This window comes from Thamnophis sirtalis, unplaced genomic scaffold, assembly GCF_051295495.1.
Source record: "Thamnophis sirtalis isolate CommonGarterSnake01/CBP01778 unplaced genomic scaffold, rThaSir2_p1.2 scaffold_13, whole genome shotgun sequence".
Classification (NCBI taxonomy): domain Eukaryota; kingdom Metazoa; phylum Chordata; class Lepidosauria; order Squamata; family Natricidae; genus Thamnophis; species Thamnophis sirtalis.
This window is the reverse complement of record NW_028261393.1, coordinates 38,520,554-38,548,285: the sequence shown is the minus strand read 5'-3', so window position 1 is coordinate 38,548,285 and position 27,732 is coordinate 38,520,554. Positions and strand designations below refer to the sequence as shown.

The following is a 27,732-nucleotide window of genomic DNA, read 5'->3' as shown; positions in this document are numbered from 1 at the left end:
CAAGGCATTTTTGAGCATCATTTCTATCTATGCCATTGGAGTCCTATGCTGATCAGCTGATGCACTCACCGTGCCCTGCTCAGTGCATTGCCCTCAGTGGTGGGTTTCTACCAGTTTGGACCAGTTTGGGCAAACCAGTAGTAGCTTGTACCCATGAGATGTAGGCACCACCATCTTGTTTTTGGCTTCTGCGCATGCTGATCCTCCCACTTATGACTGCAGGACTGTAATTTTGTTGCTTGTATCCTGATGATTTATATGGATATTGATTGTTTCCTGATTGCTTATTTGTACCCTGTGACTATCATTAAGGGTTGTGTCTTAGGATTCTTGACTAATGTCTCTTGTCTTTTTATGTCCATTGAGAGAATCTGCACCAAAGACAAATTCCTTGTGTGTCCAATCACACTTGGCCAATAAAGAATTCTATTCTTTGCAACTTCCCTACACGGAAATGCCTGCAGCCTTGACATGAGAAGGGCCATGGAAGCCATCAAGAATTTTCTGTGCTGAAACAGGAATATTTGGGACAAAGAATGGAATTGCCCCTGGCTTAGTCAGCTCACATGTCAAGGCAGATAAAATGAACTGCTAAGTTGCACCATTGGGTAGAAAATTTGGGAGTTGTTTCAGTGGTGGGTTGCCAATTTTTTTACTACCCGAAAATGGGTGCTCGCACATGCACACAATGCTTCTGCGCATGCACAGAAGCTTCTGGGTGGGTGGGCGGAATCTCCCGCTGCCACTACTACTAGTTCACCCAATCCGGGCCGAACCGGGAACAACTGACCTCTGAGTTTTTCTCAGCTTGTTGGATGTCTTTTATTACCATAGAACAATTAGAAAATAGAGAAAACGAGAGGGTTGTTTTTTAAAGTGTCCTCAATGCAGAAATAAAAGATGTAACTTAACAAAATGTGTATCCTTCTGTCTGGGAATGTAAACACGCAGTTTTTTCAGTGTGATCTATTAATTAAATCACCGAATGTGGTAGTTGAGGAATCAGATTCCCAGAAAGCAATTAAGGAAAGCAAGCTGACAACTTGTAAATTAGGGGGAAGCATCACAGATGACTCTGCAAGTGGAAATGTCAAGTAAGAAAGAAAAAGAAGTGCGGTTAGTTGCTATCCAGGCCTTCCCCTCCCTCCACCCCCACCCCCCCTATCCAGGCCTGCAAACCTTTGGCCCAGCTATTTGCTCTTTTCCTTTCTGCTTTCCTTTCTGCACCCACTGAAATGGGTGCAGAAGCGACATGGGAATTGCGGATGAGAAAGGATATTTTTACACCAAACTGAATGAAGACCCTTTAGTTAATGGTGGGAAGCCCTGAGCCACGCAGCATCCTACGTGCAGCTGCTCACCCAGCGGGTTACATGGAATCCCTTGTCCAGGAGCCAAAGATTCTCTTCATTCCATTGGACCTTCCTCATACCCAAGCTCTTGCTAACACCAGACCAAATGATCACAGGTTCTGAATGCCACAGCCTAAATTCAAGTTATAGCTCTCCTTAGCCCATCTTGGAGCCCTGCTGTATTCTGGCCTGGTTCATCATGGCAACTCCCTGCCCCGTTTTCCCAAAGTGAGCCTTTTCCCCCTGTCTCTGGCTAGCTGCACTCAACGTGTAGTCCTTAATGGTACCACATCTACATGGTGAAACAAGGCTTAATAGTAGTAACTGTGAGAAGAATCTTGGAGTCTTAGTGGACAACCAGCTAAATATGAGCCAGCAGTGTGCTGCGGCAGCCAAAAAAGCCAATGCAATCCTAAATTGCATTAACAGAGGGATACAATCAAGATGAAGTGAGGAACAAATACCACTCTGTAAAGCCCTAGTAAGACCACACCTAGAGTACTGCATCCAGTTTTGGTCACCACACTATAAAAAGATGTTAAGACTCTAGAAAAAGTGCAGGGAAGAGCAGCCAGGATGATGAGGGGACTGGAGACTAAAACATATGATGAACGGTTGCAGGAACTGGGCATGGCTTGTCTAGTGAAGAAAAGGACCAGGGGAGACATGACAGCAGTGTTCCAATATTTGAGGGGCTGCCACAAAGAGGAGGGGGTCAAGATATTTTCCAAGGCACCTGAAGGCCAGAGAAGGAATAATGGATGGAAACTGACCAAGGAGAGACTCAACGTAGAAATAAGGAGGAGTTTTCTGACAGTGAGAACAATCAACCATTGGAACAGAAGTTGTCTTCGGAAGTTGTGTGAGCTTCATCACTTGAGATTTTCAAGAAGATGTCCACCAGATTACTGCTTGTGAAGGAAAACAGCTGAGGCGTGGCAATCCATTCTGCCGCGCAAATCAGCTGAGAAGATAACTGTACGTAAAGCGCAAGGGCAGGCAGGCAAACTGGTATGCTCCCAGCTGATCTTCGGAGCTAGCAGTTCGCGCGAACCAGTCTGAGCCGGTAGAATCCTACCCAGTGGTGAAATTCAATTATTTTACTACCGGTTCTGTGGGCATGGCTTGCTGGGCATGGCAGGGGAAGGATACTGCAAAATCACCATTCCCTCCTGATCAGCTGGGACTCGGCAGGCAGAAAATAGATGGGGGCAGGGCCAGCCAGAGGTGGTATTTGCTGGTTTTCCGAACTACTCAAAATTTTCGCTACTGGTTCTCCAGAACCTGTCAGAACCTGCTGGATTTCATTCCTGATCCCACCCCTGCTGCACATAGACAGCTAGCACCTCAAGGAGATCTTGAAGTTGGCTCTTCTCTCTAACAGCGCAACATTCCAAACATTAAGTTTCTGAATTGGGCCATCCCCTTGTTCTTGGAATTACTCTCTATCCTATTCTTTTCCTTTTAGTGCAGAGCTCCACATGCTGGCTGGGGAATTCTGGGAGTTTAAGTCCACCTATCTTAAAGTTGCCATCGTTTGGAAACACTGATGTAGCTCATCCTGGATCACGAGTGCTTAACTCACCCACTCTGTCCTTTTCCCCTACAGAAAATGAAACCCGTCATTCAAAGGAGACGCTCAACTTCAGCTGCCCTCAGCAAAGCCCTTGGCAAATCTAAATACCGTTCCAGGTGAGAGATGTGGATGCAAACGTTTTCCTAGAACATGGCTTTATTGTACCACAACCTTGTGGGGGGGGGGAAGAGTTGCTGGGGGGTGACAAGGGAAACAGTGGGTAGAGGTTTGTCATAGGTAGGGCTGGGGTTCTTACCAGTGGTGGGATTCAATTTTGTTTACTACCAGTTTTTTGCGCATTGGTTCATGGATGTGTCATGGCTTGGTGGACGTGGCAAGGGAAGGATACTGTAAAATTTCCATTTCCTCCCCACTCCAGGGGAAGGATACTGAAATATCCCCATTTCCCTCCCAATCAGCTGGGACTCGGGAGTCAGAGAATAGATGGAGGCAGGGCCAGTCAGAGATGCAATTGACTCCTGGTTTTGGACTGCTGCAGACTAACCCGACCCCCACCTTCAATCAATACCATTGAAGATGGCCAATATAATATATCATGGATGGCTCTGTATGCTTGGAACCTTCATTCTCAGGGATCTTACATTTTACATTAAAGAGATTCAGGGCATGTCATTAAAACAAAGGCAGGTATTTGGCCAAATGAGATCAGTTTAGAAAACAGCTTGTTACCAGCAAGAGAGGACTAAACTTTCCATCTCCAAGAAGAGTGGTAGAATTTTAGAAAAGGGTATATTTTACCCAATTTTAACCAATTTCGTTGTATTTAAGTACAATGACAATAAATATTACACTTACTATTTTAAAAGAGATCTACTGAACAAAGTGCAGGTCAGGTTTTCCTATTAACTGATTCAACAGATTGACAGAGTTGGAAGAGACCTTATAGGTCATCTAGTCCAACCCACTACTCAAGCAGGAGAGCCTATACCATTTCTGACAAATGGCAGTTCCATCTCTTCTTGCAAGTCTCAAGTGATAAAGCTCTCACAACGTCTGAAGGCAATTTCTGTTCCATGGGTTGATTGTTCTTACTGTCAGAAAGTTCCTCCTTATTTCTAGGTTGAATCTTTCCTTGGTCAGTTTCTATCCATGATTCCTTGTCTGACCTTCAGGTGCTTTGGAAAATAGCTTGACCCCCTCCTCTCTCTGGCAGCCCCTCAAATATTGGAACAGTGCTATCATGTCTCCCCTGGTCCTTCTCTTCACTAGACTAGACTTGCCCAGTTCCTGTAACCATTCTTCAAATGTTTTAGTCTCCAGTCTTCTAATCATCTTTGTTGTTCTTCCCTGCACTCTTTCTAGAGTCTCAACATCTTTTTATAATGTGGTGACCAAAATTGGATGCAGTACTCTTTCCATGCAGTATTCTGCAGTTCTCATTAAGAAATGAAAAAACAAACAAACAAATAACTTGGTTGTGGGGCCTGAGAAGAATTAATTCAATTGATTTAGCCAGCAGATTGAACTGCCTTGAGTTTCCTTGTTCCTTTGCACTGGTGGACCGAAGCCAGCGAGCAGCGAGAAGTCCATTGAATGGGCCACAGGGACCTTTCCTCCACCAACCTCTCAGACGCCTAGTAAAATCCAGGTCATCTCTCAAGTCGTGTTGAATAGAGGGCCCATTTCGACAGAGTAGAGCCAGTGGGAAGGTGCCATCCATAGAAAGCACCCAGAGAGAGGAAGTAGAAATGAGCTGCCCTTCCTCTTGCGGAGCCACAGGTCTAAAAGAGTCACAGGCATTTCCTCTCTGGCTCAGAAGGTGCATTGATCCTATTCAAGTGACTCCTAGGACCATGAGTCAGGGCCACTTCCTCTCCTCGCTGTTTCTGTTGACATCTGGAGCATCCCCAGAAATGACACTCCGCACCAAATTTATTACTGTATAATCCTACAAAGGTCACTAGAACAGCTCTGGAGGAAGAGGCGCACCCCCACTGTTTGGGGCGTGCTTCTTCCTCTGAAATTCCTTACATGTTTCCATGGTAGATAAGACGTGGTGGAAAGTCAAGTTCCGGCTATTTTTTTAACATGCCTTTAACCATTTTGACATCTGCATTCAAAAGTGGTGGAAACAAGATCCGCCCAACATTTCATGTATGATAATATCCTCCTTTAAAAAGTAAATGTTCCCCTTGCACATATGTGCTAGTTGTTCCCAACTCTAGGGGATGATGCTCATCTCTCTTTCAAAGCCAAAGAGCCAGCGCTGTCCGAAGACGTCTCCGTGGTCATGTGGCCATATGACTAAATGCCGAAGGTGCACGGAACGTTGTTACCTTCCCACCAAAGGTGGTTCCTATTTTTCTACTTGCATTTTTACATGCTTTTGAACTGCTAGGTTGGCAGAAGCTGGGACAAGTAATGGAAGCTTATTCTGTTACATGGCGTTAGGGATTCGAACCACCAAACTGCCAACCTTTCTGATCGACAAGCTCAGCATCTTAGCCACTGAGCCACTGCATCCTCAATATCCTCCTTTAAATTTTTCTTTTTAAGATGAGAGAAGAAATGCAGAAAGGAACTGCTATTGTTTAACTTCTCCCCTCACCAATAACAGTAGAACGAAGATCAATGTAAAAACCAAGGATAGCATTTGTCGCCCAACAGTTGCCCTCTCTTTCTATTGGCTAGCTTTTATCCTAAAATAGAGATGTTGCTAGCATGGGAAATTGTCCTTAAAACTTGCATTCCTTTAGGTCTTAGATGAATCCTTAAAACAACTGTTAGGAAAACCTTTTTCCAGGCAGCTTAAGTGAATGTTTTTTCTGGAGTCAGTAAGGATATACAGAATATGGAACAAAGTTACAATTTTGCTGAATGAAAATATAACCACGCAATTCTGTCGGTTAGAAATTTGGCAGGAGTCCTTGGTTGGGACAGCACCATAAACAAATAATGGACAGTGACGTCCACGGCTCCCTGGCTGGACTTGCTTGGAGAGGAGCCAGCGGCTTCAACAATATGCCATCATTTGGCTAAGTTAAATAAATTCCCTCCCCACTTTATGAAATCACCGGGTTTGCCAATTGCCAGCTGTGGTATTGGCTGGAATTTTCCCAGGGTTGCCAAGGAGAGGGAGGGGGGGGGGAATTCTGTAGGGAAGTTAGAGCAACGTTGATCTCAGCTATCTAGACACACACATACTATTTCATCTATGAGGCAGGTGGGTTCTGTGTTGTTTGAGAGCCTGCTGGGCTACTACGCTGGGAGGGTGCATTTCCAGTTCAGGTCCTAGTATTTCCATGGAAGGACTTTAAAACATGGAGCTCCAAGCAGGTTTGTGAGCATCAGAAACAAACAAGGCAATTAATAGAAGCCAGCATCGGTTTGTTAAAAAGAGATCATGCCATACAAAACGTATTGCCTCCTTTCACAAAGTGACTCAACTAGTGGATCAAGGAGATGTTGTGGATGTTATATACTTAGACCTCAGTAAGGCATGTGACAAAATAGACTACAATGTATTTCTTGGTAAGATAGAAATCTGTGGGTTAGATACAGTGGCTGGATTAAAATAGCAATAGCAATAGCAGTTAGACTTATATACTGCTTCATAGGGCTTTCAGCCCTCTCTAAGCAGTTTACAGAGTCAGCATATTGCCCCCAACAACAATCCGGGCCCTCATTTTACCCACCTCGGAAGGATGGAAGGCTGAGTCAACCCTGAGCCGGTGAGATTTGAACAGCCGAACTGCAGAACTGCAGTCAGCTGAAGTAGCCTGCAGTGCTGCATTTAACCACTGCGCCACCTAGGCTCAAAAAAAATTACTACTGGTTCTCTGGGTGTGGCTTGGTGGGCATGGCAAGGGAATGATACTGCAAAATCCCCATTCCCTCCCCACTCCAAGGAAAGAATACTGCAAAATCCCCATTCCCTCCCCACTCCAGGGGAAGGATACTGCAAAGGCTCCATTCCCACCTCACTCCAGGGGAAGGTTACTGCAAAATCCCCATTCCCTCCCCACTCCAAGGAAAGAATACTGCAAAATCCCCATTCCCTCCCCACTCCAGGGGAAGGATACTGCAAAGACTCCATTCCCACCTCACTCCAGGGGAAGGTTACTGCAAAATCCCCATTCCCTCCCCACTCCAAGGGAAGGATACTGCAAAATCTCCATTCCCTCCCCACTCCAGGGGAAAGATACTATAAAATCCCCATTCCCTCCCCACTCCAGGGGAAGTATACTATAAAATCCCCATTCCCTCCCCACTCCAGGGGAAGGATACTGCAAAATCCCCATTCCCTCCCCACTCCAGGGGAAGGATACTGCAAAATCCCATTCCCACCCCACTCCAGGAGAAGGTTACTGAAAATCCCCATTTCCTCCCAATCAGCTGAAACTCAGGAGGCAGAGAATAGATGGGGTGGGGCCAGTCAGAAGTACTATTTACTGGTTCTCTGAACTACTCAAAATTTCCACTACCGGTTCTCCAGAACTGTTCAGAACATGCTGAATACCCACCTCTGGTTAGATAGCATCACAGGCAGATGGCTCCGCAACTGGCTGACCAACCACACTCAGCAGGTCCTTCCTCAAGAGAACCACATTTACCTGGAGGGAAGCGAGCAGTGGGGCATCCCATGGTTCTTCTTTGGGCCCAGGACTCTTCTATGTCTTCATCAATGATGTAGATGAGATGATAGAAGGGAAGCTCATCAAATTTTCAGAAGACACCAGGCTGGGGGGATTTGCTAACACTTTGGAAGACAGGCTCCACATTCAAAAGGTTCTTGACAGACTTGTTGTTCAAGTACCGCTTAATAGTACACTAGTGAGACCACTCTTGGAATATTGCACCCAATTCTGGTCACCATGTAGAAAAAGTGCACAGAAGAGCAGCAAACTCAATTAGGGGGCTGGCAGCTAAACTGTATCACGAATGGTTAAGGGAACTAGTGTGCCCAGCCTAAGGAAGAGAAGAAGGAGTGGTGACATGATAGCCATCTTCCCATATTTGAAAGGCTATCACAGAGAAGAGGGGTCAACCGATCCTCCAAAGCGCCAGATGGCAGGACAAGAAGTAATGGATAGAAGCTCATTAAGGAGAACTCCAACCTAGAACTAAGGAGAAATTTAATGGTGGAAGCAAATAATCAATGAAACAGTTTGCCTCCTGACGTTGTGGGAGCTCCATCACTGGAGGTTTTCAAGGAAGGATTGGAAACCATTTGTCCAGGATGGTATAAGGCAGTGTTAGCTAACCTTTTTGTTATTGTGTGCCGGAAGCAAGCACAGGCAACAGCATGCCTGTGCGTGTGTCCGCACCCATAATGCAATATGCATGCAACAGCTTCTTGTGTGCCCTGCCCCCTGCGCATACATGTATGACGCCCCCCGTTTCCTCCGCCCCCCTGCACGTGACCTCCCTGCCCCATTTGGGGCCTAGCAGGCTTCCCTGAAGACCATAAATGGGCAAGGGGGTCCCACCCACTCCCATGCTCCTCCCACCCCCATGCATGTGTGCACCCCCTGCAACTCCCACGCATGTGTGCACGTCTCCTGCACACACCCTCTACATGCATGGCAGAGACCTAAAAATCAGCTGCCTGTGGGAGGCATGCACGCATGTGCGGTGAAGCTGAGTTCGGGCAACGACTAGCATGCCCACAGAGAGAACTCTGCATGCCACCAAGATCCCGTCCAATCCTATGATTCTACAATTCTAAGAGAACTCTCTTTCCCATTGAGAGGAACGTTAGTTTCATTCTGCTTCCCAGTAACAGAGCTTAAGGCAACTGTTATTTTTTCCAGCCCAATTTCAGCTTGAAATATACAGTATATCCGGGGAACTACATAACACTTCGAGGTCTGTAGAAATGAGGACAAATCCTGTAGTTGCACGTGAAGGACTATGGAGACCAATGGGAAAGCATTTTTGTCTCCACAATTACTACTTGGGATGCATATTTTGCATTCCTGCAATCTTGCAAATCTCTCAAGACAGCAGCCAGCTTTCACTGTCAGAATGTGCAGCCTATTTCAGATGTTACCCCAGCACTGAACCGTTATGGGGAACTTAGAACCAATCCTTAGATTGAATCCCTTATGCCACCAGTCTTGAAATTTTGGGCTTAGACAACTTAGAACTATGCTGCATTCGGTCTGACCTAACCGTAGTACACAAAATTATCTGCTACAATGCCCTACCTGTCAATGACTACTTCAGCTTCAACCACAACAATGCATGAGCACACAATGGATATAAACTCAAGGTAAACTGCTCCAAACTCGATTGCAGGAAATACGACTTCAGCAACAGAGTGGTCAATGCCTGGAATGCTCTACCTGACTCTGTGCTTTCTTCCCCAAACCCCCAAAACTTTAACCTTAGACTGTCTACTGTTCACCTCGCCCAGAGGTGGGTTCCTACTTATTCGGACCAGTTCATACTGGTTCTATCCTGGGTGCCGCCATCTTTATTTTCTGTTCTTCACATGCACAGAATAATCTTCATTAAAAAACAATTTCGGGCACCGAACCTATAGTAATGCTGGCAGGAACCCACCCCTGACCTCACCCCATTCCTAAGGGGTCTGTAAGGGATATGCATAAGCACACCAATGTGCCTACCATCCCTGTCCTAATGTTCCCTTTGATTCGTATCCATTTCATGTATTCAAAATCATGTTTATACATGCTTGACAAAATAAATAAAATAAAAATAAGAAATAAATCCAAAGTGAAGATACCCCAATAGCATAAAAATTTTCACAGGGTTGCACCTTAATGTTAATTATGCAGTTCGAATAATTAAAGTATCAGGCAATGGCTGACTCAGTAGAATCATCAAGCATTAAAAAATCAGCATATCTGGCAAAGAGAGAAGCTGAAATCCTCCCTTTATCTGTCTGATTGTCTGTTCACACTTAAATGGGATATTTCTTTGCTAGTTTAATCTTGGATCTCTTGGTTTCTTTGCGCTTTGCACCAAGACGACTCAGGCACTGCTGTGTTTTGCATTTCAACTCTAGCCACCCAATTCATTTTCTCTTTCAACACAGAATGGCCATCACATCATCCAGAGATTTCCCTTCTAGCCACAAAAAGATGATGGATAAATAAAGAACATGCACTTATCATAGCTGTTTCCAAAAATGCTCTCATAAATAATCTTTCCTGACAGTGTTTTACTGAAATAAATATTGCTTTAAGCCAAGTTAAAGGCTCAGCTGATGTTCATTTAGAACCAAACAATCTTTTAGGAGCACTTTTCATTCTACATTTGGCATCTACACTTGGTTTGGGGAAACAGCCTGCACAGGTTTCAGGCAACTTCAAGAAATTCTTGAGTTGCCAATTGTGGGGGGAGGTGGAGGTGTTTTGCTTTCAGGTTTGCCCCTAATTTCTCAAGCAGGAGACCCAAATCCTTGGCATTGTTTGGAAGTCCTTCAAAAGATCCAGGAAGCAAGTGGTGGAGGCCAGTTGGTGGGATTCAAAACTTTTTACTACCAGTTCTGTTGCGTGGCTTTGTGGGCATGGCTTTGTGGGCATAGCTTGGTGGGTGTGGAAGAAAGGTTACTGTAAAATCCCCATTTCCTCCTGATCAGCTGGGACTTGGGAGGCAGAGAATGGACTTGTGGGTGTGGGGGCAAGAACTTGAATTTTCAACTGGGTGAAGAAAACCGGGAAGCTTTCAGATACGGGTTTCCCCAGCTGTGCCAACATGGCTCTCTTAATAAATTGGAACTTTGAGCAATACTTTGCCTCAGACTCTGATTTACTTTTGGATGCTATTTGGAACCCTGGCATGGTGACTGCAGTAAGCATGTTGCAAAAGTAATTAATATCATCCCAATTCATGTCCTGCTCTCTTTTCCAGCAGGGAAATTATTTTGTCATCCTCACACGGAGATAATGGATTACCAGGTGGAGCTTTCAGCAACCCAAATTCCATCTTCATCTTGGACGAGCGAGTCCAGCTTTCTCTGGGGTTGCAAACCCAAGAGAGGCATTTGTTCCTCTTCAGCAACATGCTAATTGTTGCAAAATCCAAGTAAGTGTGAGCGCCCCTTGGATCCACCAGCTAATTCTCTTTGCTATTAGCAAACATTGGGTTCCTACAATGTATGAATACCAAAGCAATTGTTCTGACCTAGGCTTCCTGGTAAAGCATAAATCACACGCTTAGTCCCAAAACCCCTCTTTTATTTAAACGGCTGTGAATTATGGTCATTCACATCCCATAATGATTCACAAACAGTCTGTGAAGAGTCCAGCAGAGGTCTGCCACAGTCTTTCAGGGTAATGCTGATAAGCACCCACCTTTATCTCCCTTGAAAGGCTGCTAGAGACCTAATTGCCATTTAGTTTTGCAAGGCCAAATGGAGCGCAGAGTCAAAGGGAGCTTCTCAGAGTTTGAACAGACCAGAATGAACAAAATTGCTTCCTGCAAAGGCTCATGTCCGTTTGCTCCTCTTTTATGTCTTATGGGAGGGGCCAATCATCTCCAAGCCTTACTCCTGAGTTGCCCTTTTTTGTCTTAATTGCTCTTGCCTTCTGGAAGCTCTGTGCATGCACACAATGGGAACAGACTCCCCCTGTTCTTCTGCCTCGCTGATGTGAGACTCCAGAGGCAACACATAACTACCAGATGGTCCTGCCCCCCTCTCTGCTTCCGACGCAGAGCCCTTGTCTGAGCCTTCTCCAGACTCGAGGATTGGCTCATGTTCTCCTCCAACCTCCTCACTGTCTGACTCTGCTGCCAGCTCAGCAGGTTGCCGGCGAAGCACAACAGCAATGCTTCCTAGGTTAAGCCTTGGTGTGAACCCTGCTTTCTGATTTGTAACCATGAGTTAAGGCAAATCAAGCCAATTAGGGTTTATTTCAGAAAGGAAATCATCGTACAGGACTTGAGTGTGAGCTGCTTAATGAGCATGTCATTTTAGGTAAGCAAGTGTGTCCATGACCCTGTTGAAGAGTTCTTGATTGTGTGTAGGAGGAGACAGATCAGGGACACTAGCTGCGATCTCTTGAGTTCTGTGAATATGCTTAAGAGAAATGTCTCTTGCTTGTCATGCAGGTCCTCTTCGAGCTTGAAACTGAAGAAAAAAATCCATCTGAGTGAAGTATGGACCGGATCCTGCCTTAGTGAAGTGTCAGAGAAGAAAATGAGCCCAGACACATCTTTTGTGATCGGCTGGCCAACTGTAAATTATGTCGTCACTTTCAGGTAACGTCCATATACCCATCTCTTTGAAGGGACCACCGTGGCAAGAGATGAACTCATCAGTCTGCTCTGCCCTCATCAACCAGTGGTGTCCTCCTTCTTATGACAAGGGCAAAGTTGAAACTGAGGAGATGGGGAGAAAAGGGGGCATTCCTCTTCTGACCTAGGCTTCCCAAGAAAGCATAAATCACAATCTTAGTCCGAAAAACATACATCTATATGTCCACACCCATGTGCACAGACCACACTACACTCTCACTCTCTTTAAAACAATTACGACACATTGCTCTTTGTGATCCCTTTTTACAATCAGTTGATTCTCCCATGCAACGTTCTTCCTTTTGCTCATCCTGTCTGTACATCAGCCTGAACTTTACGGCCAGGGGCTGGTTAATGAAAAGGAGCAGCCTTTTCCTGCGTGTGAGGTCTGCTGGGGGATCCTCTTGCGCCCACAGGCAGACGTCTTCAAGGACAGGAAGGATGTAGGGCGCCCCAAGTGTTTCCTCTCTTGGCAGAAGTAGAACCGAGAACTGTGTCACACCTAAGATTCAGGGTTTTGCCGGTTAATATACTAAAGTTGACAAAAGCTGTGTGATACCATCCTGCCTCAATGTTTTTTTCCTTATTTCCAGCTCTTCGGAAGTGAAGGAAAGATGGCTGTCCATTCTGCTTTGGTATGAAGTGCCTTCTTCCTCCTTTTCTGCTCTGTTTTACTGAATCCTGATCAGGGGTGGGTTGCTGCTGGCATTACTGCTGGTTCGGCGCACAAAGTTTTTTGACACATGCGCATATGCATTTGCATCTAAGAAGGGCTGTGCATGCGCAAAATGTTAGGAAGGGGGAGATTACATTTCTGCAGCGAAAATTGTTCTGCGCATGAGTAGAACCCAATATCAATAAGGCGCTACTGGAGGAGAACCTGTTTGGGGGCGTGGCAGGCATGGGTCGCTGCCAGTTCCAAGTTATTACCGGTTCGGCCAACCTGGTCCAAACCAGTAGGAACCCACCTCTGGTCCTGATCGAGCCAAGAATCAGAGTTCAGAGCAGTGGTGGGATTCACTTACCTTCGCTAATGGTTCGCAAATGTGAGCACACTCATGCTTGCACGACTTTCTATGCATGTGCACTGCCTTCTGCACATGCGCAGAAGGTTGCACATTCATTTGGAGCAGGTGGGTGGAGACTTCAGCAGCCGCCGCTACCGGTTCGCTTGAACCGGTAAGAACTGGCAAAATACCACCACTGGTTCAGAGGCAGGAGATTCCCTGCCTTTATGTGTGCTCCCTATTTCAGCAACTTAGAGATGAAAAGATACCTAGACTGTGAAAATGGGGGTGGCGAGCTTCATTTTATGACATACTTGCTTCTTTCCACCCTATCCAATAGTGGCTTTCACCATTTTAGTCCATTCTGGGCATTCCAGAGATGGGTTCCTACCAGTTCGGTCTAGTTCGGCTGAACTGATAGTAACTTGGCCTGGGTGGCTGGAATCAGCAATGACCCATGCCTGCCACACCCCTGAACCGGTTTTCCTTTGGGGCCGCCATCTTATTTTTTGGTTCTGCGTATGGGCAGAACAATTTTCAGTGGAAATTTCCCCCCCCCCATTTTTTAAGGTTTTGCAAATGCACAGACCTTTTTATTTGCAAATGCCCACATGCGCATAGCGCATGTTTGACAAAGGGAGTGCGCATGCACAAAACTTTTGAGGCACCAAACTGGCAATAATGCTGGCAGCAACCCACCCCTGGGGCATTCCTGAGCTAGGAGATCATCTTGGGCCAATCCCAGAGATGGGCTGCACTGACCTTAAACAACCTTTTCACTGGTTCTGAGCGCGCATGCGCACACACGCTATCTTTGCTCACATGTGCCTCGTTGGGGCTGAATCGGAGCTTCAAACATGTAGCTAATCAACTCAGCCAGCTCCGGTGAGTACTGCAGGTGTGGCGCAGAACTCAGCTGGGCAGCATGAGCAGGGGGGAATGAGCCAGAAAGTAAGTTATAAGTGGAAAGGATAGCGCATGGGTGGATGGGCGGACCCAGCCAGTGATCACAACTACCGGTTCACCCAAGCAACAACCCACCACTGGCCAGTCCTCATCTTCACCTAATGGAATTCCAATGAAATCTGTATGGGAGTTCCAAAATTCCCAGGCAGAGGACTTTAAATGGCTTTTTTCTATTCAGCTTAATACAATTATACTGTGCAGCACAACATTTCTGAACTCACCATCAATATTTGAATTACAGGCACATCTATGAAATGAAGCAGACGGAGTATGCCAAAAGTTTGCCCATGCAGATTTTGGTGATGGACAGGGAGAAGAGGTCTTCTGTGAGTAATAAATAAATTGTTGTTCTTTTTGTTCTTGTTGTATTTGTATTTTCTGCTGCTGCTGCTGCTGCTGTTATTATTAAAAGCTGAAAGAAAAACTGCAACTGGAACCAAGCCTCCAAAATAACATCAATAGGTGAAGAATTTCCTTTAGCCAAAATTCAATTGTCTTTCCACCATTAAAATTGTGAAACATATTTGACATTTAGGGAATTTAAATTCAATCCCTGCTTCCATGCCAAGAATGACACTTTAGGATCACGGTAAATTCATTGGACTTCTTTGTTTAAGAACTTGGGCAGAAGAAAAATGCTAGTACCAAGTTTTTGTTAATGGCATCTTCAAAATCATTCAGCAACTGCAAGAAGAACTTGGATGTGGCCATAGCTACAGGGTCAGATTTCTGCGAGCAGTGATGTTCCCTTCTAATGCTCCATGGAAACAAAAGTTGAACTTTGAAGAAGAGGATAAGAAGAGTACTGACATTTTTGAATGTTGATATAGGAGAAGACTCTTGGGAATATTGTGGATATCCAAGAAACGGGCACATGGCTTATCTGACAAATCAAACCAGAATTCTCCCTTCAGGCACAGGTGCCCAGGCTCAAATTATCCTGCACAGCTGCAAAGATCCAGCTCTCTAGAGAAACTTTGATGCTGGGAAAGGTGGAAGAAAAGAGCAAAGAAGATACTCAACTTGAAGGTGGACAGAGTCTATTCAAGTGGCCATGGAAGATCTGAGGAGACACATTCTGGTCTGTCTAGGTCATAGGTCCTCAAACTACGGCCCATGGGCTGCATGCGGCCCACCATTAATCCAGCCCACGCAGGACCTTGAGGCTGCCTCACCCAACCTTTGGCCAAGCGCAGGACTTCCCTTTGTGAGCCCCACAGGCTGGTACTGAAAGGTAAGGCCAACAATTTTGGCCTGCCGAGACATTCTGGAGGCAAGAGAGGTGAAAAATGGGGCACACAGATGTCCCAGAAGGCCAAAAAACAGGCAAAAAATGGCACATTTTTCACTCCCCTGCATCCAGAAGATAAAGAGACAGAGGGAGAGGGTGAGAGAGAGGGAGGAGGGAGGGAGAGACAGAGACAGAGACACAGAGAGAGGGAGACAGAGACAGAGAGAGGGAGAGAGAGGGAGAGATTTCTCAAGCTCCTTGGGGCTGAGAAGAATTGCTGCAAAACTGAGTTTACTGAAGTGGACCACTAGGCTCCTAAACAACAGAAAAAAAGAATCTAGTAAAAAGAAAAATCAACCAAAAGAGCAACATGCAAACAAAAGCAAATGAAACACCCCCAGGAGCAAAACAAATTAAAGTTTAATCTGTGTGCATTGTTCAGTAGACTGTTAAATTTGCCACGCCCACCCTGTTACATGAGTACTTAGCCACACCAGCCCAGCTGGTCTGGCCCCCCAACAGTCTGAGGGGCCCTGAATTGGCCCCCTGTTTAAAAAGTGTGAGGACCCCTGGTCTGGGTGGTTACCAGAGTTAGAGTTGACTTGGTGGCACAAAATATTTAATCAATCAATCAACATTTCAGAATAGCAATATATTCAAGTAAAATCTGATTTTTTTAAAAAATTGGATCTGATATATTAGCGGTTTTTGAAGCTTCCAGATTGCAGAGTCCTATTTATTGCTAGGGGAAACCAAGCCATTCCTCAAGATGGATATTGCTAATTTGCAACTCCTTTGGAATTTGGAGCTGGAATATCATAATGTGACAAATGAGTAATCTTATATGTTAAAAAATGTTGCTGTAAACATGTTTCGTATGATGATATTAATTCATCAAAATATTCTTTTTCAGAAAGGAATAGGTATTATTAAGATGTATATTTGTTTTATTCAGAACACGGCATTAAGTATCTCCAACATGGAAACTGCTGACGATATTATCAAAAAGGCCACAGAACAGTTGGGTGTTCCTGTAAGTATAAGTGTAACATGCAGTCAAAAATGGTTCAGTGATCTTGGTGGGGAGGGGAACGGCTCCCATTTTTCCTGAGAGAGAGAGAGAGAAAGAGAGAGAGAGAGAGAGAGACATACACAGAGAGACACACAGAGAGAGACAGAGAGAGGGAAAGAGAGACAGAAAACCACAGAGAGAGAGACAGAGACAGAGAAAGACAGACAGAAAGACAGACAGAGGCAGAGAGACCACAGATCCAGTTGAGCTTCTACTTAGCCTATGAAGCAAGCAAGCCAGCTGAAGTAGAGAAAGTGTTGAAGTATCTTCATTAAGGAGCATAACCAAGGTGCACAGAGATGATCTTCACCAGGCAGATCAGGAAGAGCTGCTGTCCCCAAAACCTCTAAGCGCTAGATACTTCACAAACAAACAGATGGTTCTCCTGCATAAATCATAGCATAACTTATTAAGGTAACTTGTGCAGAAGCAATTATTCACAAGTATTGTCCTGTGTGGCCATCTTTGGTCTGGCCCGGCTAAGCCAATGGATGGTCAAATGTTCTGTGTGAGGACAGCTGGGAAGTTCGTTTCTTGAGAGGGCCACTGTAAGGAAGTCTCTAGTTATGCAAAGAGGTGACCTGTTTGCATGTCGGAACGCGGTAGTGCCTCAGAGGCTGTTACTTAGGAGCATAACCAAGGTGCACAGAGATGATCTTCACCAGGCAGATTCCATGAGATTTATAACCCTGGGTTTCCTGATTCCCTCCTTCCAGGCATGGCCTGCTTATTCTTCTTTCTATTGTTTTGCGTCCAATTGCTCTCCTCCTTCTACAACTTGATCTTTACTATTCTTCTATCTTTCCGTTCCCAGGGCAGACCAAGCGACTATCACCTCTGGGTAATCTCAGGAAGGGACAATCCTGCATACCCTCTGATTGGTAAGAACTCTTCCTTTTTTGAATGGAGGGCCTCTGGTCTTTAATATTTACCCCTCTTCCATTTCAATTTCCACATCCCATCGCAGAGCCCTGTGACAACATTGCTGACCCCAGGTCCATGGACCCCCAGTTGAGACCCCCTGCAGTGGAGAATTGGGTGGGTGCCAGGGGTGGCATTGGCAGGCTTGGTTCTGTTCTCTCCTCTGCATTGGAGCCCAGAAGCCGTTGACAGGAAAAAATGTATATTCCGGTTATTGGGTGGCTGGCAGCATCTTAAAACAAGAAAGTAACAATTTCCCGTCTTCGCACTTGAAGGAACTCTTCTCCTTCAAGAGTTGTGCACATGAATATCTCTCCTTTCTTAAAGTCAGGGCATGTGGGAAAACTTCTCAGAAGTGGATCCATGGTGAAGGGTTTTTTGCAAGGGAATGATGGGACTTCATCTATTTGTGACACAAAGAGCGGTTTGCTCTGCAGCCACACATCCTTATCAGGAAAGTCCTACTGTCAAAGAAAGATTTCCCCCCCCCATTAGCTTCAGGCTGATCTCATTTCCTTGCTCAACAGCTGGACACAGCTGGCTTGGGTCACTTGTCATTCTGCCAATATTCATATTCAGTCAGGGAGTCCTCTGGGCAATTCAGGATGGGATCACAAGTGGTATTCTGCCAGTTCGCATTAGTGGTGGTGGCGGGATGCTCCGCCCACCTACCTAGACGTCATCACAGACATGCTGCGCATGCGCAGAAGGTTCTGGGCATGCACAGAAGCATCACACACAGAGGTGGGTTCCTACCGGTTCGGACCGGTTTGGTCGAGTAGGTAGTAACTCGGCCTGCCACGCCCTTGAAGCAATTCTATCAGTGGTGGCACTATCTTGATTTTCAGCTCTGTGCATGCACAGAACAATCTTCATTACAAAAATATTTTTTTCCTTTACTAACGGGCACATGCACAGACTGTTTTAGGAGCAAATGCTCATGCACGTGGAACGCGTGTTTGGTGTACGTGTGATCAAAGAGAGCGTGCACATGCAAAAAATTGTGCATGCCGAACTGGCAGTAATACTGGCAGCAACCCACCCCTGGTCGTGCATGAGCGAAGCAAATGCTTGCGCGCCCAGTTCTGAACTGGTAGCAAAGGTAAGAGGATTTCATGCCTGGATGGAATATCGTATTTTTCAGAGTATAAGATGCATCTTCCCCCCCCCCCTAAAGGAGGATGAAAATGTTGGTGTGTCTTATACACTGAATGTAGCCCACCCACCTACCCACCGTCCCTTATTCTTTGGCCTCTGCCTCCCAGCAATTTACCTCTTTGCAGCAAACTGGGGCTTGGGGAGGCTGCAATAGACTATAGCAATCCCTGCAGCTTGAAACAGCTGATGATGAGGAGAAATTGAAAGTGAAACTTGCTGTTTCTCCAGGAGGCAAATTGCTCGGAGGTAAAGGCAGATTTTTTTTTCTTGTGTTAATCAGGCTGTTTGCTGCAAGGAGATAAGTCAACAACTATAAATGCCTATGGAATGATCAAATTATTAGACTTATTTTTAAAGACTGCTTTATCATTGTTCTAGACAACATAACAAAATGAAGAAGCTTTTTAAAATAAATGCTTGATCTGAAGAGGCCGAGTGCTATTGTTTTAAAAAATGCTATTCTTTTAAATAGCAGGGAATAACTATACTTCCAAAAAGCACATCACTTTTAACAGCATCTGTACAAGTATAGTCTGAAATATAACACTACAAACAGTGTATATTGTCTGTACTGTTTGCTGTTTGTTGCAAGGAGGAAAATTGCTGGGAGGCAGAGACAGATATTTTCCCCTTGTTTTCCTCTCCAAAAGCTAGGTGCATCTTATACTTCGGCACGTCTTATATTCTGAAAAATATGGTAATTTGGTTTATGGCAATTTAAAGTGAATGGGGTTAAGCCAGTGATAAAATTGGACCTCTGAGGACTGAAAGTTGTTCCCTGACTTGATTTGACCAGTAACTGCGACGGGCCTTCTTCCTGGACTGATAGGTTGGATCTCCTTCCCCTGGGCATTAGACATGGAGGAGAAGGTGATGTCTAGGCTCAGACTATTTCTGGTCATGTGGACCAGAATCCCAGTGGGTCAAAATCCCTGTGTGCTGCTTTTTATTTCCCAAACTTAAACCTCGCCAGGCCTCTTTGCTTTCAGCAGTTGACGCCACCGGTCTGTTGTTGCCACAGGACATGAGCATCCCTTCAGCATTATCCTGGGTTGCCTCCGAGGCTCCGTGGACCAGATAAGAGGCCCCAGCAATGACCTGCTGCTTCCTGTGGAGTATGAAACATCACTGCTGGACCAGCTGCCCAGGGACCGGAGGTGCCAGTTCATCCTGAAGCCCAAACCCCAGGCTCCGGTGCAGTTGCGAAGAGGTGAGATCTCACTTGCTGCTAGGAAGAGCGAGGTTTTAATAAATCAGGCTTAATAGCAGTAACTGTGAGAGGGATCTTGGAGTCTTAATGGACAACCACCTAAATGTGAGCCAGCAGTGTGCAGTGGGAGCCAAAAAAGTCAATGCAACCCTAAACTGCAATAACAGAGGGATACAATGAAGATCATGTACTAATACCACTCTCTAAATCCTTAGTAAGACCACACCTAGAGTACTGCATCCAGTTTTGATCACCACACTATAAAAAAGATGTTGAGACTCTAGAAAAAGTGCAGAGAAGAGCAACCAGGATCATTAGGGGACTGGATACTAAAACATATGAAGAACGGTTGCAGGAATCGGGCATGGCTTGTCTAGTGAAGAGAAGGACTAAAGGACACATGATAGCAGTCTTCCAATATTTGAGGGGCTGCCCCAGAGAGGAGGGGGTCAAGCTATTTTCCAAAGCACCTGAAGGCCAGACGAGGAACAATGGATGGAAACTGACCAAGGAGAAATTCAACCTGGAAATAAGGAGAAATTATCTGACAGTCAGAACAATTAACCAATGGAACAGAAGTTGCCTTTGTAAGTTGTGGGAGCTTCATCACTTGAGACTTTGAAGAAGAGACTGGACTGCCATTTGTCAGAAATGGTGTAGGGTCTCCTGCTTCAGCAGGGGGTTGGAATAGATGACCTATAAGGTCCCTTCCGACTCTGTTAATCTGTTAACCTGTCTCCTGTTATAATGTGGCCCAGGCTTATGAAAATATTCAGAGCCACAGAGTGAAACACCCATGTTCAACACACTCCCACAGTCACTTTAAGGCCATTTTATCAACATGGTGTGAGACCCTCTTCACTTTGCCAGCGTCCCACTGGAAGCCATGGCTGTCTGTGCAAAGACAACCTGGGAAAGCCTTCCAGGCAGCCCCATAGACCCTAGAGAGCTGGACTGCCCCAACCCTTTGCTGCCTGTCCATTAATAGCCTTTTTGGCAACTTTTTAGCCTCTTTGGCCATGCAAGCTGACTTAATGCTCCCTAGGATTGTTGTTTAATGAGGCTAAGGGGGATATCACCACCCCTGCCCTATTGGGAAAGATTTCTCAGGCAGACATGGGACTTCTCCAGCAGGCCAGATCCAGGGAAGAACTGGGTTTCTGACTGTTATTTGTGAATTTGAGACTGTTTGAAGGGCAGAGCAGCCCAATTGCTCCAGGGATGAAACCTCCAATTTATTCCCCTCTTCTGGTGCCAAATCAGCAAGCCTCATTTCTTTCTGCAGGGTGGAGCAGGGTAGGAAGAGTGGGAACAACTCCACCTCCAGGTACAACAAAATGTTCATCAAGGAATCGGCTGTAGGGAAAACTGAGGGTTTCTTGGCTCAGGACCACTTTTAGAATAGAGAATAGAATATAATTCTTTATTGGCCAAGTGTGATTAGACACACAAGGAATTTGTCTTTGATGCATATAGAATAGAATAGAATAGAATAGAATAGGGAATAGACTAGACTAGACTAGTCTAGACTAGACTAGACTAGACTAGAACAGAAAAGAAGAGAACTGAGCAGAATAGAATTCTTCATTGGCCAAGTGTGATTGGACACACAAGGAATTTGTCTTTGGTGCAGATGCTCTCAGCGTACATAAAAAGACAAGTTACATCCATCAAGAATCATAAGGTATGAGAGTATCTTGTCTTTTCTAATCAAGTTCAACCCTCTTGCTGCCCTGCTGGTTTTAGCTCCCCAGAAAACAGCTCGGTGTTTGATCGTGAGTTTTTTTTATATTTTTACCTTGATTAAAAATGTGGATGGAATGGGATGAAATCCAATTAAATAAAAATACTGTGGGATGCTCTTGGGGTGATGAAGATGCTCTGAGATAGAGCTTCCTGGACAGTTTTGAACAGCTGCTCTTTCTCAGTTCAACCCAGCAGGCAAGGTTAGAGTTATTGTGAGTAGGAAAGGAGAGGCAATCCCCGTGTAAACTGCCTTGAACTAGCAAAGAGAAAAATGGGACAATAAATAGGGTAAAACTGCAGTAATGCATCACATTCATCAGACAAGACATCCACCACCCAGGTTTCCATGAGCTGCCTTAATGGCTTCAGTTGTTCCTTTTTAACCACCAGTCTTCTTGACCAGCAGCTGCCCTGAAGTGCAAAAGGCCATTTGACCACATGCATCCATGTCCCTTTGTGCTCTCAGCCCCTTTGCAGAAACATTCCAAGCGCAAGAAATCGCTGATCGATTGGGCTCTTCGGAGAAGTGTCAGCACCCCAACCGGCAGCCCTGCTTCTCAGTCCCCAACCAACCCCCGAAAACTCTTTGGCTTGTCCTTAACATCGGTCTGTCCTGATGGAACTCTTCCCAAGCCCATCATGGTAAGATGTGCTTCTCGGCTTACCTATCAGAGTTTGGGTTGGAGGGAGGTATGTTTGCATGAAAACTCCAACACAACCCAATTCTCCCATCTCTTTAATGGCATCTGCCATTGTGGAGGGGAAGGTGTGGGAATCAGTGGTGGGATTCAATTTTTTTTACTACCAGTTCAGTGGATGTGGCTTGGTAGGCATGGCATGGCTTGGTGGGAGTGGCTTGGTGGGCATGGCAGGGGAAGGATACTGCAAAATCCCCATTCCCTCCCCACTCCAGGGGAAGGATACTGCAAAATTTCCATTCCCTCCACACTCCAGGGGAAGGATACTGCAAAATCCCCATTCCCTCCCCACTCCAGGGGAAGGATACTGCAAAATTTCCATTCCCTCCCCACTCCAGGGGAAGGATACTGCAAAATCCCCATTCCCTCCTCACTCCAGGGGAAGGATACTGCAAAATTTCCATTCCCTCCCCACTCCAGGGGAAGAATACTGCAAAATCCCCATTCCCTCCTAATCACTGGGACTCAGGAAGCAAAGAATAGATGGGGGCGGGCCAGCCAGAGGTGGTATTTGCTGGTTTTCCAAACTACTCAAAATTTCCATTACTGGTCCTCCGGAACTAGTCAGAACCTGCTGATTGCCCCCTCTGGTTTGAGGGGAGTATGTTTGTATGAAAACTCCAACACAAGCCAGTTCTCCCGTCTCTTTAAGGGCATCTACTATTTGGAGAAAGGCGTGGGAGCTCTAATCCTGGGGTGGGGGTGAGGAGAGAGGCTAGTGCTCTCCCTGTAGTTCTAGCACGGAGGCAGCTTCACTCTTGAGGTTGCCTGAGTGGAGACTAAAGCTCAGCTGAAGACATGGATAAAACAGACCGGATGCTAGTGGTGGGATTCAAATTTTTTTACTACTGGTTCTGTGGGCATGTCTTTGTGGGCATGGCAGGGGAAGGTTACTGCAAAATCCCCATTCCCTCCCTACCCCACTAACCTGATTTCTGGCTCCATTTTCCTGTTCAGGGCAACAAAAGAAAATTAGCTGGGAGGTAGCAGGGGCACGGCCAGCCTATTTGCCAGTTTTCCAAACTACTCAAAATTTCCACTACCGGTCTTCCAAAACCTGTCAGAACTGGCTGAATACCACCTCTGCTGGGTGACTCTACCCCAGATCCTACTGCAAAGGGAGGGGACACTAAGAGTTGCTTCTAGTCTTACTTCCTACCCTCTGGGAGAAGCAAATAGCACCATTGTCATTTGGCTCTTGCTTTCTCCAGTTTTCATTAACTGGATTTCTTAGATAAACCCTTCGAGCAGTGTTTCTTAACCTCAACCACTTTAAGATATGAGGACTTTAACCTCCAGAATTTCCCAACCAGCAACAGCACAATAATTTTAGAAAAGTATTACAGTGACAGTGTGTTCTTTGCCTTCACCACCTGCAGGACATTTTGTATCTGCTCTACCACGAAGGTCCTTCCACCCGGGGCATCTTCAGGCGCTCTGCCAATGCCAAAAATTGCAAGGAGCTGAAAGAGAAGCTCAACTCGGGTGATGATGTTCAAGTGGACGGCGAATCTGTCTTCGTGGCGGCTGCGATCATTACGGTAAAGTGGGTCGCCACAGGAGTCAGTTAAGAGTGATGTGGGAATTCAGAGTTCATGGAAAGCTAGTTCCCATAATTCCTAACCCATATATATAATAACAAAAAATGGATTTTGATTAAAGTAAATGCTTTAAAGCAAAGGTGGGTGTTCATTGCCTTGAGGAAATAGGAGAAGAATTTCAAAGAACTTTAGAAATATTTCTGAAATAGAAATATGTATTATCCCAGAAATGCTGAAATGAAGGTAGAAGAACAAGATGTCTTTAGGTAGAGCAGCTCAGAGCCTCTTAAAAATCCTTTACAAAAGATTCTAAGCTCCAGTGGACGCAATTTCTTCTCTAGTAACTAGATGACAAATAACCCTTTGCAAATAATAGGAAAAATAGGGGAGGGAAGAGAAAAGTGTAGAAAAGAAGGGAAAAAGAAAGAAAAGGTAGCCATCCAAGGGAAAGAATTCCCAGAGGGCGTGGGACACCAAAAACAGGCCAGTATTCTGTCTATAAGACTCAACGAAATTTTCACCCACTTTTAGGGGGGGGGGAGTGAGTCTTATACTCCGAAAAATACGGTACAACTTGAGCAGAGTGATGGCACAAGGAAAAAAACTGCCGCTGTGTCCAATTGACTTGCCACGCAATGCTCTACAGCGGCATCTCGAGGGAAGAAACTGAAATAGTTTATGTCCAGGATGTGAGGGGTCTGTGGATATTTTCTCAGCCCTCCTCCTATTCTCCTCCTGACCCAATAAATAGGTCTTCTATAGAAGGCAAGCTGGTTGCAGATGTTTTTTCTGCAATCTTAACTATCTGTTGGAGTCTTGTTTGGTTGCTGTATCAAACTGCTTTATGGGAATTGGGAAGAAGACGGCAACCCATCATCCGCATGAGGTCAAATGGTGACCTCAGAATCCTTTGGCCAGGCTGCTGATTCCTGGAGGCTCAATCATTAAAAATGCCTTCAAAGAAAACTCAAAGTTAACTTGGTGATTGTGTGACTAACAAGCTACTCTACATATCTGTATTTAAATTTAGGACTTTCTACGAAATATACCTGACAGTGTTCTGTCCTCAGACATGCACAATTTATGGATGGAAGCCATGGATAAGGAATGCCGAGCTCCCAAGATTGAAGCCATCCAGAGGTGGGTGGTGCTTTCTCTCACAACCTTTGGCTTGGGATGGACACCTGTGTGAGGTTGGATTTCGCAAGCTCAGGGCATCACACCCAAGCAGTGTGCTTGAGGAATATCTATGCTGATGACCCACTGAGCACATAGGATTCCCCAATGGTTCTTTTTGGTCTCTTTTCTTTGGGCAGCTTGGTGAAGCAGCTTCCGGAGGCCAACCTCGTTTTGCTCAAGCACCTCTTTGGAGTCTTGCACCGTATTGAGCAGAATGCGATGGAGAATCAGATGAATGCCTTCAACCTGGCTCTTTGCATCGCCCCCAACATGTTGTGGCTCCCCAGTCCCACTGGACCCGAGGAGGAAAGCAAGTCAACCAAGAAGGTGATCTCATCTATCCTCAAATCTGCTTTTCCCAAGAGTCACTTGATCCCAAAGGAAGAGGGGTTTTCCTCCCTGAGAATAGAATAGATTAGAATAAGAATAAGAATGAGAAGAGAATGAGAATAGAATGAAATTAAGGAACAGAATAGAATGAAATTAAGAAATAGAATAGAATGAAATTAAGGAATAGAATAGAATTAAGAAATAGAATAGAACGGAACAGAACAAAACAGAACAGAACAGAACAGAACAGAACAGAACAGAACAGAACAGAACAGAATAGAATAGAATAGAATTATTTATTGGCCAAGTGTGATTGGACACACAAGGAATTTGTCTTTGGTGCAGATGCTCTCAGTGTACATAAAAAGACACGATACATCATCCGTAAAGAATCATAAGGTACAACACTTAATGATAGTCACAGGGTACAAATAAGCAGTCAGGAAACAATCAATATCCATATAAATTGTCAGGATACAAGCAACAAAATTACAGTCCTGCAGTCATAAATGGGAGGAGATGGATGATAGGAACAATGAGAAGACTAAGAATAATAGTAATGCAGCCTTACTGAACAGTTTGACAGTGGTGAGGTAATTATTTGTTTAGCAGAGTGATGGCATTCAGGAAAAAACTGTTCTTGTATCTAGTTGTCTTGGTGTACAATGCTCTATAGCATTGTTTTGAGAGTAGGAGTTGAAGCACTTTATGTCCAGGATGCGAGGGGTCTGCAAATATTTTCACGGCCCCCTTTTTCACTCGTGCAGTATACAGATCCTCAATGGAAGGCAGGTTGGCAGTAACTGTTTTTTCTGCAGTTCTGATTCTCCTCTGAAGTCTGTGTCTGTCTTGTTTGGTTGCAGAGCCAAACCAGACACTTATGGAGGTGCAGATAACAGTCTCAATAATTCTTCTGTAGAACTGAATCAGCAGCTCCTTGGGCAGTTTGAGCTTCCTGAGTTGGTGCAGAAAGAACATTGTTTGTTGTGCTTTTTTTATAATGTTTTTGATGTTAGGTGTCCATTTTAGGTCTTCAGATATGATAGAACCTAGAAACGTTTCTTTCCTCCTCCATAGCCCACTGGGCAAGCCTTGAGTAGGTGGAGGTTTGGGACAGAAAAATGGGGGGTCAAAGTTGTTGAAGGCCACTCTGCATTTAAACAACTTCAGCGTGTTCAAAGTTGACTTTCAAAGAGCCCAGAGAGTCAAATTGCATGATGAAAATCTGACTTGCCCAACCTGCAACCCAGGCAGGCTGAAATATGAGCAGCCTCTCCAGATCATCCTGGCCATCCATGGGAATGGCTGGAAATGAAGAGAGTTGGGCTTCTGGGCCTCAACAATTTGACCAGGGCTGGAGTCAGTCTGGCATTAGAGTTGATGCATTAGGGGTTGAACTAGAAATGTTTCCCCTTTTGTAATTGAGCATCCAAGAAGGGGAAGGAAAGGAGAAAGGGAAAGAGGAAAGGCAAAGAAAAATAAGGAAAGATGGGAAGGAAGAAGGAAAGAGAATGAAGAGGGAGGGAGGGAGGGAGGGAGGGAGGGAGGGAGGGAGGGAGGGAGGGAGGGAAGGAAGGAAGGAAGGAAGGAAGGAGATTATAATGAGAGTGAGGGAGGGTCTGAGGGAAGTCCTGCCTTAGCACTTGGTTACCATGAGGTTGGATTAGAAGACCACCAAGGTCTCTTCCATTATTCTATTATGTCCTGCTTCCCATTTACATTCAACCTGCATAAATCTGGATTGTTAGATAAGCAAAAACTGACCACACATCCTGGCATAGCCTGTTATGCAAACTGGGTCGCTGTCTTCCTCGGTGTTCCTAGTGCGACCACTTCTGCTTCTGAGAGGCTGCTTCTCCCATTCTGATCTGGAACTGTTCCATTTGGTAGGTGGCCATGTTGGTGCAATTCCTAATTGAGAACTCTGCTGAAATTTTTGGAGGGGACATCTCTTCCCTGTTCCAAAGGCCAGAGAAGAAGAAGTCCCGAAGTGTGGATGACTTGCTAGGTAAGGCAGTTGCTAGAGTATTCATTCATTTTATCTTTTCCAGGTACACAAAGATATGGGCTACATTTAACAGCATTAATAAGAGCAGGGCCAAGAAGGGGAAAACAGAAAAGAAAATATTAAATATACAAGTATATATTCAAGAGCAAGATATAAAGGGGAAAAAACATAGGATAGATTAGCGAAGGTAAGGGTATAAGAAATGATACTAAATTATATTTGGGTTTGAGGAAATACCATCCTAAGGAAACATAAACTGAGATCTGAAAGAGACACCTATAACAACAGAAAAAGAAAGGGGAGGAGAGGACGAGAGGAAGAGGGGGGGAAGAAAAAAGAGATAAGGAGGGTGGAAGGGAGAGAAAGAGAAGGAGAGAGGGTAGGAAGGGAAAGAGTAGGAGGGAGAAAAGAAAGGGAAAATAACATGGTGTTAAAACAGGCGGAAGGGAAGGTAAATAAAGCAATCCAAACGGTATATTATAACCTATTAAATGAAATAACAAATGTAT

The 27,732-nt window shown here is 45.1% G+C and overlaps 1 protein-coding gene across 1 annotated transcript in view; it reads left to right on the top strand.

The window, feature by feature from the left end:
• The window catches only part of LOC148043148 (uncharacterized), a 68,957-nt gene that overhangs the window by 38,324 nt on the left and 2,901 nt on the right, over positions 1 to 27,732 (top strand). The window contains exons 2-14 of the mRNA XM_087727137.1: positions 2,962 to 3,044; positions 10,771 to 10,944; positions 11,971 to 12,120; positions 12,750 to 12,791; positions 14,371 to 14,455; positions 16,316 to 16,393; positions 17,247 to 17,313; positions 19,533 to 19,721; positions 21,934 to 22,109; positions 23,545 to 23,706; positions 24,737 to 24,846; positions 25,023 to 25,212; positions 27,106 to 27,223. Coding sequence (XP_087583263.1) covers positions 2,965 to 3,044; positions 10,771 to 10,944; positions 11,971 to 12,120; positions 12,750 to 12,791; positions 14,371 to 14,455; positions 16,316 to 16,393; positions 17,247 to 17,313; positions 19,533 to 19,721; positions 21,934 to 22,109; positions 23,545 to 23,706; positions 24,737 to 24,846; positions 25,023 to 25,212; positions 27,106 to 27,223 — 1,621 coding nt within the window. The 5' untranslated portion in view covers positions 2,962 to 2,964. The remainder of the gene's footprint in view (positions 1 to 2,961; positions 3,045 to 10,770; positions 10,945 to 11,970; positions 12,121 to 12,749; positions 12,792 to 14,370; positions 14,456 to 16,315; positions 16,394 to 17,246; positions 17,314 to 19,532; positions 19,722 to 21,933; positions 22,110 to 23,544; positions 23,707 to 24,736; positions 24,847 to 25,022; positions 25,213 to 27,105; positions 27,224 to 27,732) is intronic.